The sequence below is a fragment of the Octopus bimaculoides genome, chromosome 23 (assembly GCF_046866305.1).
Source record: "Octopus bimaculoides isolate indiv1 chromosome 23, ASM4686630v1, whole genome shotgun sequence".
NCBI classification, from domain to species: Eukaryota; Metazoa; Mollusca; class Cephalopoda; order Octopoda; family Octopodidae; genus Octopus; species Octopus bimaculoides.
In genome coordinates this window covers 35,731,829-35,749,328 of record NC_142950.1, presented here as the reverse complement: position 1 = coordinate 35,749,328, position 17,500 = coordinate 35,731,829, and the positions used below count along the sequence as shown (strand labels likewise).

The following is a 17,500-nucleotide window of genomic DNA, read 5'->3' as shown; positions in this document are numbered from 1 at the left end:
ATCAAAATGATTAAATGAAGGAAGGTCGCTTATAACATCGACTCACCTTGTCTTTCATATGGATATCACATTTCATGGCAATTAATTTGAGAACAGCTTCTATACAACCATTGTCGGCTGCTAAATGAAGAGATGTACGGTCGTTCTGAAAAATATAAGAAAATGTTTAATAAATATGAGAAACATATGCAAAAATAGAGCAGTATAGTCTGCATGAAGCATTTTCCGATATATATATATATATATATATATATATATATATATATATATATATATATACATACACGACGGGCTTCTTTTAGTTTCCGTCTACCAAATCCACTCAAAAGGCTTTTGTGGGCCCGAGGCTATAGTAGAAGGCTTTTGCCCAAGATGCTACGCTGTAAGACTGAGCTTAGAACCGTGTGGTTGGGAAGCAGGCTTCTTACCACGCAGCCACGCCTACGGAAATCGGTTCTATCTAAATCCTATATTTTATTATCATCAGACTACAAGAATGGATGTTTCAGTTCTCGTTTAACAAGATTAGCCTCGTGACGCCATTTGTTCTTTACACATTTCAATGACACAAGACACTCTTCGTCGAATAAAAACATAATAATCTCGCCAATAATCTCACAATTGTGTTTATATATAATTAATGATTAATGGGCGAAAAAATAGAATTGGCAATGTCAGGCCGAAGTAAATTATACAAACATATTCCCAAGTACCAGGAAATATTTTTTGAAATTTTATTTGGTTTTGCTAGATTAATTAATAATTTAGCAAACGCTAACATTCTCGTTGTGACTATCCCATATTTTGATCAGCCAGTGACTACATTACGACTATATTATCTTATGGAGGCGCAATGGCTCAGTGGTTAGGGCAGCAGACTCGCGGTCATAGGATCGCGGTTTCGATTCAAAGACTGAGCGTTGTGAGTGTTCATTGAGCGAAAACACCTAAAGCTCCACGAGGCTCCAGCAGGAGGTGATGGCGAACCTATTTTATCATCCTGTTTCTGTCATATATATATATATGACGAGCGTCTTTCAGTTTCCGTCAACCAAATCCACTCACAAGGCTTTCGTCAGACAAGGGCTATAGTAGAAGACACTTTCCCATGGTGTCACGCAGTGGGACTGAACCCGGAACCATGTACTTGGAAAGCAAGCTTCTCACCACACATCCACGCCATATATATATATATATATAATCATTTTACTTACAACAACAGCAACAACAACACCACCATCGAAACCATTGACTTCAAAACCATTACCCACACACCACCGTTTACACTATTAGCATCGCAATATCATGCCGCCACCGTTACCATCACAATCACCACCACCACCACCACCACCACCAGCAACAACCACTACCACCACCATTACCTCCGCAACCACTACTATCACCACCACCACCACCAACAACAACAACAACTACCACCACCACCACTATCACCACCACTGCCCCGCTACTAGCACCACCACCATCACCACCGCACCGCCGCCATCACTAAAACAACCATCAGCCCTCCATAAAACCGTCCCCATTTCTCTACCTCTATAGTTTCGCCATTATTTCACACAGTCGTACGAGTTATTTCACTCCTGTCACTTTTGCTAAGAGCTTTTGTTTCTTAACGAACTGACCGAATCTCACAGACAAAAACGGACCACTTATTCTGCATCAGTTACGTCTGGATATATCATCTGCTAACTTATTCTGCGTCAGTTACGTCTGGAGAGATCGTCTGCATACTGGCTGAATGTCACGAGAGTCAAACATCGCAATGGCCGCCTAGCAGTTTCTCAAAGTAGAAAGATCAACCGAGTTAAAACCTGAAAAGTGATTCTTGCAGTCCACTTGCAGAAATAATTGCATCGTGATGCTCTGACAGCCGACATAAGGTGCACATACACGTATATAAATATACATATATGATATATATATTTATGTGTGTGTGTGTGTGTGTGTGTGTGTGTGTGTGCGTGTGTCTGTGTCTGTGTTTGTGTGTGTGTGTGTGTGTGTTTGCGTATATGTGTGACAATATATACGCGTGCATATGTGGTGTGTGTAATTTTAAAAATATATATACGTTTGTCTATGTATATGCATACGTCTATGCATGTATGTATAATTGCGGTACTGTCTAATCATTTGTGAGTAGTAGTAGTAGTAGTAGTAGTAGTAGTAGTAGTAGTAGTAGTAGTAGTAGTAGAATTGGTGTTTTAATATATCATAATGATTATTTATAACGATATATTCTCCAATAATGAAAATACGTATCAGTCCTGTTTGCTACAAAACATCCATTGTTCAAATTCACGCAATAATAAGGACTTTTGAAATTGAGAAATCTCCTATCTCTGACCCCGTCAGAGAGATTTCCAAATGTGTGTGTGTGTGTGCGTGAGAGCCAGTGTTTGTGTCTTTAGAATTTCACCAGATTGGAATGAAATGGCGAAGTTCAGTGAATATAATGCAGTTTGTCAAAGGCATTAGAATTGAATGCAAAACTCTTCTCTGGAAGTTGGTGTCGTAAACGAGACAATATTTGCCTGTATACATTCGCATTCTACTAGACTTTTAAGGTTGTAATTAATAATTTCCAAAGCATTATTTATGTATTAGGATATGTTTGTGTGTGTATGAATGAGGCTATATATATATATATATATATATATATATATATATATATATATATATATATATATATATATATATATATATATATATGTGTGTGTGTGTGTGTATTTATAAATGTATATATATATATATATATGTATACGTTGGGTGTATGGTGCCGCCATGTGTGCATATGTGGCACGTACGTCCACATTAATGTTCGTAGGAATATATGTGTGTTCACGAGTTATTGGTAATATGTATGTATGTGTGTATGGATGGATGGATGCTCGCTTCTGTTTTCAATTACTTAAATCCTTCCTCTGAAGAAGGAGCTGGTTTCCAACAAAGATACAAAGCTCCATCTTTGGAATGTAGATAACAAAAACAATTTCACATCTTAAACCTGAGAAAAATCTTGCATATTCTTACTGTTCCACTTACAGATTGTATTCATAATGTGCGACACATGTATAACCAGTGAAACAACAATATTAACACTGGTGTATATCTAATATTAGTCTTATCTCCTATAGATAACATTGGTGTTATATATAATACTAAAATACGAGTCTTGTGTCTTGAATATGATACCAGTGTAATAGCAGCAGCAGTATACAGACTGCTATCGATTATGTTATTACATAATTTTATGTTATGTCTAACGATGTCTCAGATAACTTTCACCAAGGGAATGGGTAATTTTTTTATGATGTCTATCACACGTGAAAGATGGTCTGTTGTCAAATTATAATTAAATTTGTGTTTATACATTTGATACGATCAATATTTAATTAGAAATAATTACACGGAGAAGGGGAAAAAAACAAACAATACTAATTAATTGGTGATGTATAATTTATCATTTAGGTCTTAACATTCGCAGTTCAAATTTCGCAGAGGTTAACTTTACCATTTATTATTAAGGGTCGATGCTATTAAGTCCCTTCAAGTATTGGAGTCGATGTAATCGAGTACCCTCCTCCCTCTGAAATTACTGCTTCTCCCCCCCCCCCCACAAAATTATTAAGGAGGACCAGTTGGCAGAATCTTAGCGCGCCGGACAAGATGTTTAGCGGCATTTCTTCCGACTTTACGTTCTGAGTTCAAATTCCGCCGAGGTTGATTTTGTCTTACATCCTTGTCGAGCATTAGATTTGATGTAATCAAATAACCCACTTCCATCAAGTATTATTAGGCTTTGTGCCCAAATCAGAAATAATCTTATGCATTTTATTTTCACCGTTTTCTCAGGACGAAAGGGCAGCGCCAACGGAATATGGTGTTTTAGGGCGTTCAAGACCAACAGTAGAAAGAAGGAAAGTTTCTGTCAAAGTGAAGATCTGGCTTTAACATTTACAACTAAATGGCGTTTGGTTAAAATATTAAAATGTGGCGTTAAACCGAGTGAAAGATGAAGTCCAACAACTCGTAATACGAAGATCACGAACAGATATCACAAAGCACTCACTACGTTTCTTTCAATTCACCATCCCGGATCTGTGTGTATTTTATCGAACCAGAAAGGAAGAACGGCAAAAGTTGACTATGGAGAGATTTGAAGACAGGGTACAGAAAACCGGAACAAATACCAGAAGATATTTTGTTCTATATCCTAACAACTCTACCAATTCACAACATCTTTCAGTCTTATTATGTCCTCTTCAGCGAAGCCGATACTTTCTCGTATTCACTGAAAAATTATTGCTTAAACATACAAGACTATATAATATATATGTAACCCATGCAGCAAATATATGAAATAAATACAAATGACGTTTAAAATTCACGATAGCTGTTTCGGCAGGATTTTATTTATTTAATGCAATCATAAAAGATTACATAACAATACATAAACCTCCATCACCAGGTAAAATTTTAAACATGGCCAATTCAATAATTTTTCTGTTGATAGTAAAAAAACGACGAACAGCCTTAATCAGTTTTCGAACCTTATTGAGCTCTCATCAGAGGCGTCTGTATCAATTTGATCAATCACAGAGAGACAAGCAGCCAATCTGTTTATATACACAAGTTCGCTAGCTTCAGAGAAATGAAACGATTAATTTGCATACCATAAGTGTTTTTAGCACTTTATTTAATATCAGCTATCTGTCAACGGAGATCGCAGTCCATACGATATCAGGGTATGAGATAATATATATAACCTATGCAACAGGCGTATAAACATGACAAATTTAACTGGTTGGTTTAGAGGAACAGAACTGTTTAGAGAATACCGTATAATTACGCCCGGTTCGCTTTTTTAATGCACTCGGCATTAAATATGTTACCGTTAACTTAACTATTGTTTGTCATGCAGATGGCGTCTTTGAACTATTTACAATATTTGATTTAGTTTTATTATTTCCAGAGGATAGACGCTCTTCTATGAAACAAAGTTTGTATATTTATGTTGGTTAAGCCTCACCAAACAGCTTTTGCCAGCGATAAAGGTGATAATATAGGTCAAGCTGGTTGTTTATTTTGCTTTATTATAACTATCACGCGCGTATATAATACGAGAGACTGATCTTATTTCCCATTCTTCTTTTACATCTTCATACTTATCGACATCAAACTGACCAATGCCGTAGAACACGTATACATACATGAACACACAAATACATGTGCAAGCATCACCAAGCATATGCACACACACAAACGCACACATACATATAAGGCCAACAAACACATATATAGACATGAACAAATACATACACACATACACGCACACAGACACACACACAGACACACGCACACACACATGCACATACATGTTCAAATGGCGACATAAAAAGACCAAAAGTAAAAACAAACAAAACACCGTCTGAAGCGTTCGTTTGTGTTCGGCTTTGTTGGTGTCTTTTGTAGAACTGAGCCATGATTCTTTGAGGAATTATTCCACAGACTGAATAATTCAATATCCAAACGCTCCGACATGAACGTCAACACTATCATCACAACACACGCCATCCATCTCCCATCATTCCTTTACTTCCGCTCATTGTAGTTTCTATTGCTATTGTAGTAATTGTTACTAGGTTTTACACAAGAGAATAACTAAACTGTTTTATAGGAGTACAGAGTGAGGACTGTTGACTAGAAACATAGGTTAGATGTATGTTTATTAGATGTTTAACGAGGGGTGAGCGGAGAACACAAAAGACTGAATGATAAAATGTTGATTTGTCCCAGGATTTCTGGACGACATTTTATATTTTCTCAATTCAAATATGGCCGCCATTAAGTTTACATTTCTCCGTTTCGGAGTGGAGAACGAGATGGAGCTCGATATACAGTTAAGCACACGCCTTATCCGTCATTTAAATGTTCCAAGCACCGTTTTTGGAAATCATCATTGTCACTGTGTAAAGGTGGTGAGATGGCAGGATCATTGACACGCCGGATAAAATGCTTCGTGGTATTTCGTTGACCTTCACGTTCTGAGTTCAAATTCCGCCGAGGTTGACTTTGTCCTTTATCATTTCGAGGTCGATAAAATAGGTACCAGTTGAGCTCTGGGGTCGATGTAATTAACTAACTCCTTTCATCGAAATTGCTGGGCTTGTACCAAAATCTGAAACCATTATCAAAGACCGGGTAGGGCAGAAATTGTTGACAGACGGCATAAATGTTGCTGTTATTGGTGGAAGTGTTAAGCTCAGGTTAGCCTTGGACGCGAAAGCCTGTCACTAAAGGCGTTCCATCTGTGACCATCCTGTATGTCGTCCAGTACCTCTAGCGTCACTCTCGGCAAACTGAGTTCGAAACTGAAATACGGTTGTCTTAATACAAAGCAGTGTCATTGAATTATATATATGTACATACATACATACATACATACATACATACATACATACATACATACATATATATATATATATATATATATATATATATATATATATATATATATATACACATACATACATGAACTTAGATTCTTAACGGCCGGGTATCTTAGATGTATGTAGACACAATAAGTTTTACTTCAAATATGGATGTAAACAGTAAAGGTGTATATATATTTTTTACTAGCAATAGATAAATCGCATCTTCCATCACATACATGGAATACTTAGTATATTTCCAAAGAAGGTACTGGAAACTTAATGAACAAAAAACAAAATAAAAAAGAAGCAAATATTGCAAACAGAGGATAAAATTGACATTTTGAAATATAATTTTGGGTTTTTCTCAAATGAGTTAAAATAGATTAAAAATCCAAAATATAATTAGAATTTCGAATATCTACTGAAAAAATGGCGCTTCGTTCCAGATATTGTGAATAAACTTTACTTTGTATTTGGTGACATATAACAAACAATTTCACGAGTAAATATGACCTTTGCCAAAATCATTTATTTGTATTCAATATGCTTATATTTCACCTACTATGATACACACACACACATACACGCGCACACTCACACATACACGCGTGCACACACATACATACATGTATATATATACATATATATATACTCGCACACACATATATATGTCTATGTATATATACATATATATATATATATATATATGTGTGTGTGTGTGTGTGTGTGTGTGTGTGTGTCTCTCTCTCTCGCTATATATATATATATATATATATATATATATACACACACACACATACATACATAAATATATGTATATATATTCATACATACATATACATACATATATACATATATAAATGCTTACTAACCACAGGGTTTCGGGTTCAGTCCCACTGCGTGACACCTTCGGCAAGTGTCTTCTTATATAACCTCGGGCTGACCAAAGCATTGTGAGTGGATTTGGTACACGGAAACTGAAAGAAGCCCGTCGTATATATGTATATGTACCTATATATATATATATATATATATATATATATATATATATATATATATATATATATATATATAATATATATATATATATATATATATATATATATATATATATATATATATATATATATATATATATATATATATATATATATATATATATGTATGTATATTTGTATGTATGCATGTATGTATACAATATGTATGTATAATATAAATGAGTGTGTACTGTGGAATATTTTTAGTTTTCAATAAGTCCAGCCTACTTTGAAGATTCCAGTTTGAATGAAAAGTTAAATTTTGAAACGTATTGAAAATTTATTTTTACTATATCTGAAATATCTGAGACACTTGATAAATTCTATAATCAGGAATTGGTTTATAGCACTCTTCACTTTGTGTGGTTCCAATATTTTTCTTTGCTCTTCATAATTTGGAATATTGTGGCTGATTTTACTAATTGTTTTTGTTTTTTTCTTTCGTTATTGAATTTACATTTAAACTACTTTTTCTTCGTTTACAATATCACTGCTGAATTTACGACTCATACGCAAAAGTTTGAAACATCATTCGACCTTTTGAAGATAAAAACAGTTTATACAATTCCTACATGCCACATATATCTCCATCAAACTGCATTGGTCAAACAACATTTTCCTAAAATATAGAGAGATGTCTTCACGCTTGCAAGTCTGTTAAAACGTCTGTTATTGGTCTCAAGCGATTTTGACAAATTTATGATGTGCAAAAAGTTATTTTACAAAGATTGGGGGAAAAAAAAGAAGAGGTATTTGACAATATTTTATACGACATCAGTATGTCGGATCCTGTTTAATATTTTTCGAAATATAATCTTCTGAAACTATAAGTAAATATGGAGAAAAAAATATGGCTTCTCATATTTCTAATAAAATGACAAGGAAAAATATTGGCACCTCGAAAATTCAGTAGTTGTAGAAAACTTGTACGATACTAACAGGAATAAAGTACTATTGCACGTGAGGAAAATAAATTTAATAATAAAAGATTTAGTAGAGGATTGTTTCAGTTTGTGAGTATTTGAAATGTTGCTGTTTGAAGTTTTAAAAACGACAATATTCTTAGAAGTGTAAACAAAATATATTTAGTACCTTTTTACGTTTAGTTCATGTACAAAGTATTGTGTTAGGTTATAGAGCTCTAGACTTAGTTGGCTGTAAACTGAGAGTTAGTGCAGCTGTAAAACGTCTTCCTCACACATACACAAACTTACACCCACACACTCACAAACACATACACATCCACATTTCTGTATATCATACTTAAAGCAAATATACGCTGAAAGCATGAAACCTCCGGTATTCGTCTCGAGGAAATATCACATAGAGACGTATAGTGTCAAAAACCCAGAAGTATAACAGTGTTTATCAGCCATGAGCGCTGCTAGAACTCTTTGTCTGTTACTCATATTTCTGTCTGATTTTTTAAAACCCTGTACAAGATACTTTCTCTATATGAACACCGCAGCCTAGAAGGCTTTCAACAACGTATATGCATTAAATGTCATATATATATATATATATATGTGTGTGTGTGTGTGTGTGTGTGTGTGTGTGTGTGCGCGCGCGCGCGCGCGTGTGTATAGCATCGCATTCACTCTAAGTAGTAGGTACTTGTATCTTTTTAACATGTACTCTTTGTAGTATAATTATTGGTTCCTTTTATTAAACACAGCCACCCACCCATATATATGTTATATATATGCATATATATATATGTATACATATGTATATATTGTATATATATATGCGACTACAACCAATACTGGTGAATATTAACAGTTTCATAAAGTCGCATGACTGAGCAGTCTTCGATGCATTTTGCAATGACGGAATAGCAAATTCACTAGTGTTCGCTTCAACCAATGAAATCATGTGTTCGCGCGCACACACACACAGCCACACACGCTTACACGCACGCACGGGCGCGCGCGCGCAACCTGGAAATGTTTTTCTCTTATTCAGTTAGTCTATATACTATATTAAGTTATAAAGCTGTGAATGCAGTTTGTTGCGAATTCCTATAGATTTATTGCTAGAAAATGTATTCCTAATATATCTGGATAGATAATTACATATATTATATACCTGCGTGAGTAAATGTACACATACAGACAGACTAATACACACACACACACGCATGCATATACATATATTTATACACACACGCGCATATATATATATATACACATACCTATATATGAATATGCATATATATATATATATATATATATATATATATATATATATATATATATATATATATATATATATATATACATACATATATATGAATATGCATATATATATATATATATATATATATATATATATATATATATATATATATATATATATATATATATATATATATATATACATACATATATATGAATATGCATATATATATATATACAAGCATTTTGTGTGTGTGTGTGTGTGTATAAGACCATTCAACTGTTTACATCGATGTTGCTCTCTATAGAAAAATGATAATTGTAGATATATCTGAAAAAAAGATAGATAATGAATATGTCTGCTGTTCGAAAATACTTAACCCAAATAAATATCTGATGGAGAAAAAGAAAAACAGAAAAGAAGGAAGGAAACAGCGATAACAACAACAGCGACAGGAATAAGAATTCGGTTTCATTAAGAGAACGACAAACGAAAGTTTCTGAAGCAGTTCTTTTCATTAATAATAACCAAACTTCTGTTGATATGAACAAAAATTGAAACAATATCGCATGATTCGTCGCCAATTCAATTGTCTCCCTCCATAACAAGACACCATGATGTCTAGGTATTATGTTTAAACGACGTAATGACGCTCTATTTATCTTTCCAGGAATTTGCTTTGGAACTGTTGTTTATGGCTATCGTGAGCCGTTACCTAGACTAAATGAAGTAGGATCTTTTATTTTCAATGAATTTATTTTCTTCTTTCATCAAAACTAGCAAGTTATCGGCCGACCTAATAACACACCACTTGAAAACAATGGGATTTACTTCATACAGTCAATAGTATTCATCAGTTTAATAAATTTGTCTATGGATATATTAGATGTAATCACACTGTTTTTATTGAAGTTATTAGTGGCTCTTGTTGTAGCAATGGTTTATTTGTTTGATTGCTTTCTTTTTAAATGATATATTAGCCTCGAAATCTGACCTTATACCTCCCTTAGAAATCAATATGTAATTCAAAAGTGCATTTATGAATATACACCCGATCTTCACTATTTTCACCTTCGTTAGTCAGAAGATACATTCAGAGGATAATGTCCATGTCAGTTACAAGCAATCCTAGAATTGTGAGAATAACGCGGTTGATGTCCAGTTTAGTGATGACCAGAACATTGAAAGAAAGAAAGAAAGAAGCTGACCTCAGAATAGTCAATCTCTTAATGGGATAACTTGTGTGTGGGATAAAACGGGGGATGTGGGTTGGGTCTTTGATCGGGTTCACCTGTAGCCTGGCATGAAAAGACGTGTGTCTACATACATACATACATACATACATACATACATACATACATGTATTTATATGAATGTTTGTATGCATGTCATATGTATGTATATACATATATATGTACATGTATGCATATAATATTATATTACATTACATATTTTATTATGTTACAATATATTATATATTATATGTTATAATATTTTATACATATATATATATATATATATACACATGTACATATTTATAAATATATATGTGCGTGTGTGTTTACATGCGTATGATTATGTAAGCCATTTACATGTTTGTCTCTCTGTACCAATCGGTGTAAATTCCTATTGAAAATGGATGTAACACAGGTAAAGTAAGCAATGTGATATATCTGATAAACTATGCAATCTGACCAAGTAGAGGTATCGATAGATTTTCATTAAACTCCAATAAAAGGGATGCTTCTGCTTGGCTGCATTCCAATGATGAAAAGAACAAAAAGAATAAAAATATAATGTTGTGGCATATTACCAATATTTCACTGATTGATTGATTGGTTGATTAACCATTAATCAATCATTGGTACCGCCATAGATTCATTATTTATAATTACAAATATTATAACGATTGATTATGTCACAACATCAGAGAAACTCACTGATACCATCAGATAACTAATACGATAAACATGGCTGACCCAACAACAACAAGAACGACGATGCATGGTAAACTCTACCTGATCGTGTCGAGTGCTAGAAATAGTAGAGAAATCTCTCTCATGACACATCCTAACGTTGGAGATAAAGGACCTATTGAATAGCATTGTCAGTCCTTCATATTAATAAAAAGATGTGTTGGCCGCGTTTAGAATGATTTTGCGTTGAGGTTCATCTAGAAGATCCGCAATCTTCCGTCTCAATAAACTACTAGGGAATGCTTGAAACTAACCTTCTTCCTACACCTCGATCCTTGGATCTTACACACACACACACACACACACACACACACACACACACACACACACACACACGCACACACACACACACACACACACAGACACACACACACACACACACACACACACACACGCACGCACATATATATATATATGTATTATATAATGTAATATAATATGATATATATATAAAGCAATATAATACATATATATGTATATATATATTATATAATACAGTATAATATATATATTTATAAATGTGTATATATATATATATATATATATATATACATATATATATATATATAAACTATAATATAAAATGTATGTATATATTGTATATACATATATATATATATATATATATATTATATATATATATATAGATACATACATATGTACATATATACATATACATGTATATATAAATGTATGTATATTTTTTCAATGTGTACGAATAACAAGGAAAAACAGATAAATAGTAACCAGGGTAGCAAGAATTCACATAAGCCCCAAATATGAGTACATTGTTCTACATCACTTTTGTTTCTCCGGAATAATCTCAATGCTTTCTTCGAAACATGTGTCGGAAGTATAAATGGTTTGAATAACACCTGCTCTTGATTCCATTTCTTAATTTATGTATGTATATATATATATATATATATATATATATATATATATATATATATATGTATGTATGTATAATGTAAATAGCAGTCAATGAAAGAGAATATGCTTATAACACATGAAAATGCTCAGTGAAGGAATGCATTTGTTCTTAGGTGTACTCAGCATGGAATTGGTTGTAGTTAAACAACAACAGCACTAATAACAACAATAGTTATAACAAAAGCGATAACAACAAAGTTCTTATTAAAATGGCAACTGAAATAAAATTCTTCAGTGACCTTAATGGGGAAAAGAATTGCAGAAACCAATATTGACAAATTACAGGAATATGAAATAATAAATGCAATAATTCTTGAAATATATGAATAAACATTACACGAAACACAGAATGCTTAAAGAGAAATATTGTAGCAAAAACGGAAAGAATCCGTTTGAATATATGAAAAATGATGATGTTTTTATGATGCAAATAAAGCATCCATCTCATTTTGATTCTATGAGGAAGTGGACTGAACCAATATTGGCGTAAACCGGTTTCCAATATTTCAAAGAGAAACTGAAAAATTTAGGGAAGGTAAAGAGTTACTTGGAAGTATTCATAAGAGATTTATGGGTATAAAGTAGAGATAAGACATGGAGAAGAGGAAGAAGAAGCGGAAGAAGAAGAGGAAAAAGAAGAGGAAAAAGAAGAGGAAGAAGAAGAGGAAGAAGAAGAGGAAGAAGAAGAGAAAGAAGAGTTCTAGAGGGATCCTATATGCAGTTGGTCTAACTACTTGTAGAAACAGCTTACACATCTTAAAATTACGCATACTTCGAAAATAAAGAATACGTTGTAGCGTGTCTATCTAGACTTGACGTCACACGTGGTCACGTGACCAACCAGACTATCAGATGCTGTTACACATTTCTTTCCACAATGCGCTTTCGCCTTCGAATTACGTAACCCCACTGGCTAGGCGTGCAAGCCAACATTACCCGCTGATCAAATATTAAGAAAGAAGGGAAAAAAGGAGGAAACTATGTTGAGTTTGGATCCCAAAGCAACAGTTTAACAAGGTTTTTAATCAGATTAATTTTATGTTTTGTGGCGTTCGGTATGTTTTAAAATGCAATAGTTTTTGAATAGAGAAACGAATCTTGGAGATGAACATGATGTAGAAATCTAACTGTATATATAATTAAGCATTAAACACATCTAAGTGCATTACAAATCAGTCTTTTCCCTAGATACAAGATTTCTTCCAAATACAAAACCTCAGATTTCTTCCAAAAGCGAGTTCTTATCAAATACAAAACGAAGTCTTAATATGATTGTCATTATTTTTGTTTGTTAGTTTTGGGGCGATAGCTTGGCAAGATTGTTAGTGCGTCGGACAAACTGCTTTGTGATTTTGTTTCGGTCCTGCGTTCAAATCCAGCCGAAACCATCTTGTCTTTCAGCTTTTCAGGGTTTGATAAAACAAGTACGACTCAAATAGTAGAGGTTGATGGTAGTGTCTCGACCCCCTCCCCTCAAACTGACTAGTTGACGTCTCTGCTAGAAACACTTATCTGAGTCAGTCTCAAAGCGATGGATTGGCAGGCTCGTTAGAACATCGCCGGATAGAACGCATTGCAATATTTGTACCGGCTGTTTTCGTTCTGAGTTCAAATCCAGCTGAAGTCACCTTTGCTTTTCTCCATTTCGAAGTCGATACAATAAAGTATCAGTCAAGTACTCGACCCAATGCAATCGACTAACCTCCTCCTTCTCCTCCTCCTCCTCCTCCTCCTCCTCCTCCTCATCATCATCATCCCACTACACACATCTGTTACTTTCAGGTTTTGTACCTATTTTAGAAACAGCAATTTTTGCTTTATATTACACCCCCAACTTCCACGGACCCATGTAAAACATCATCATCATCATCAACAGCTGCAGCAGCAACGACAACATTCTGTGATCTCAATCGAAGAAGACTTACAATTATTTATCTATTCATTTATTTATTTCCCCCCTTATTTCTGACAGGAAATCAGATCGTAGACAAACAAACTTAATATTTAAAAAAAAAAGAAAAAAAAAAAGTCTAAATACTTTTGTACTTTTAAACTTAGAACAATACTTTTACGATATGATAAGTTTTGTTATTGCCGATGTTCTTATTGTTGTTGTAAGCATTGTTCTTGTTTCCGTCCCTCCTTCCGCTCCTTAGGACCGAGGTTTTTTTGGTTCCATAACAGACCAAAATCTGTTTGCTTGGTTAGGTCTAAGACTAATACAATACATTCCTCTCTACCGACCAGACTCAACTCTACTGCCCCCACCTCCAACTCTGCATATTGCTAATCTTATTGCCAATACAGCTTTTCCACACAGATCGATCATCAGGATCTTCTTCTTCTTCTTCTTCTTCTTCTTCTTCTACTTCTTCTTCTTCTTCTTATTATTATTATTATTATTATTATCATTATTATCATTATTATTATTATTATTATTATTATTATTCCTCTTCTTCTTCTTCTTCTTCTTCTTCTTCTTCTTCTTCTTCTTCTTCTTCTTCTTCTTATTATTATTATTATTATTATTATTATTATTATTATTATTATTATTATTGTTATTATTATTATTAGTAGTAGTAGTAAGGCAGCGAGCTGGCAGAATCGTTAGCAAACCAGATAAAATACTTAGCGGCATTTCGTCCGTCTATACATTCTGAGATAAAATTTTCCGAGGACCTTCCGGAGTATTCGAGCGGTTCCAAGCCGTGCTGTTTTCTGCAAGTGCTCCACCCTTATTGCAGCCCCTATTTGTTCCACGTACTTCTCGAGATTTTTGCTCACTGTTCCCAGGGCTCCGACAATCATTGGTACTACTGCTACCTTTTTCATCGACCACAACTGCTTAACTCCCCAAGCTAACCTGTCATATCTCTCGACTTTTCTTTCTTCCTTATCGCATACCTTGTTATCTGTTGGGCATGCTATATCTATGATCCAGCATAGTTTGCTTTCTTTCTCAATTAACATTATGTCTGGTTTCCTATTCTCTATCTCATGGTCGCACTGAATCATAAAATCTCATAGAATCTTTGCATTATCAGTTTCAATGATGCCTTCCGGTCTATGTTCGTACCGCTTTTTTGCTTTGTCAAGTCCATACTTGCTGCAAAGTGTCCATTGGACAATCCTTACTATGTTGTCATGACGTCTCTTATATTCTTTCTGGACAAGTGGCGTACATTGACTGGTAATATGCTATACGGTTTCATCATTTTGTCCACAGATACTGCACTTACTATTATTATTATTATTATTATTATTATTATTATTATTATTATTATTATTATCATTATTATTATTATTATTATCATCGTCATCATCGTCATCATCACCATCGTTATTATTATTATTATTAGTTTGTTGTTTATCTTATTTGATTTCTAGCTCCCTCCAGGCACCAACCGCATTCCATATTTCCTTTCATCGATTATTTTGATAACAGTCTCTTAGTTTCTTTCAGCAAATATATATATATTCTTCGAAAACACTTCCAGTCTCACGTGATTCTTCCAAAGACATTTATCACGCGCTTTATTTGTGTTACATTAATGTTGTAGTTTTAATTTTACACTTAAGTAATAATTTTTTCCTTCGTATTTTGTTTTTAGAATTGTATGTATTTTTGTCATTTTTTATTAAAAATTGTTTTTTTTTTCTCTTATTCCTAAGAGCATGATAAAATCTTGCTGCTAATTGAAAGATATTAATTACAAAACAACAAGAATTTTCTATACAGATACATGTAAGGTTTCATGTTTAACACACGAATACATACAAGTGTAAACACACATACATATGCGTAAATATATGCACACATATATACATGCATACCTACATAAACACACGCACTCGTACACGCATGTATATACATACTTGTATACATACATTCTTACATGTATGCATACAAGCATACCTACCTACATACAAACATACATACGTGCATACGTATATACATACATGTATACATATATAAATACACATACACACATATATATACATACACAAACATACATATATACATACGTACGTATATATATATATATATATATACATACGTACGTATATATATATATATATACATACGTACGTATATATATACATACGTACGTATATATATATACATACGTACGTATGTATATATATATATATATATATATATATACATACAAATATAAATACACGCATTGGTACATACGTGGGTGCATACATACATACATAAGAACTGAACAAATATATATTTGGTGTGAACAGACAACTGCTAATCTTGGAATGATTCTCAGAGATTTCCCTGTCTGCAATTATCCACCAATAATATTATCAACCGTGTTAAACACGTTTGTTATTAGTATTGACCATGGAACAGCGAATTGGCAAAATCAGCAGAGCGTCCGGTCGATTGTATTTCGGTATATGTTCCGATCAACATGCCACGTGTTCAAATGCTGCCGATGTCAGTTCTATTTTTTTCGGTGCCAATAAATAAGATATCGACTCAATTTGGCGAATCAGTGGCATCAGGTAGAATCGAACCAAACAACCATGTTACATCGTATGCCTTCGACAGCATTTATTAAGCTCTCAATGTCGAAGTGCAAACAAGAATCACAAAGGTAATGAGCGATGTCCCTTTGTCCACAACCGTTGTTTAGCTCAGTCTGATATTGTTTATGTAAAGAATTTTCTGAGCATCGATCAAAAATTTAGCGCTTCCTCTTACCGTCGTAGTTCCCCCCTTTTTTTTAAACTACTGGTTGTTTCTACATATGTTTGTATCAACAGTCATCAAACGACACTTGTTTAGCTTCAATGAAAACAAAATGATGTTCTCATTTTCTAAATTGTATAATTTGTATTATTTCTCCGTTAATTCCTTACTAGATAACTACACCAGAGATTCTGTAAATATCTCCCAGGTGTG

General features: G+C 33.6%; 1 protein-coding gene across 5 annotated transcripts in view; it reads right to left on the bottom strand.

The window, feature by feature from the left end:
* The window catches only part of LOC106878307 (uncharacterized), a 154,438-nt gene that overhangs the window by 17,005 nt on the left and 119,933 nt on the right, over positions 1 to 17,500 (bottom strand). For all 5 annotated transcript variants that reach the window (XM_089340433.1, XM_089340430.1, XM_089340428.1 and 2 more), the window contains one exon: positions 47 to 145. In XM_089340433.1, coding sequence (XP_089196559.1) covers positions 47 to 145 — 99 coding nt within the window. The remainder of the gene's footprint in view (positions 1 to 46; positions 146 to 17,500) is intronic.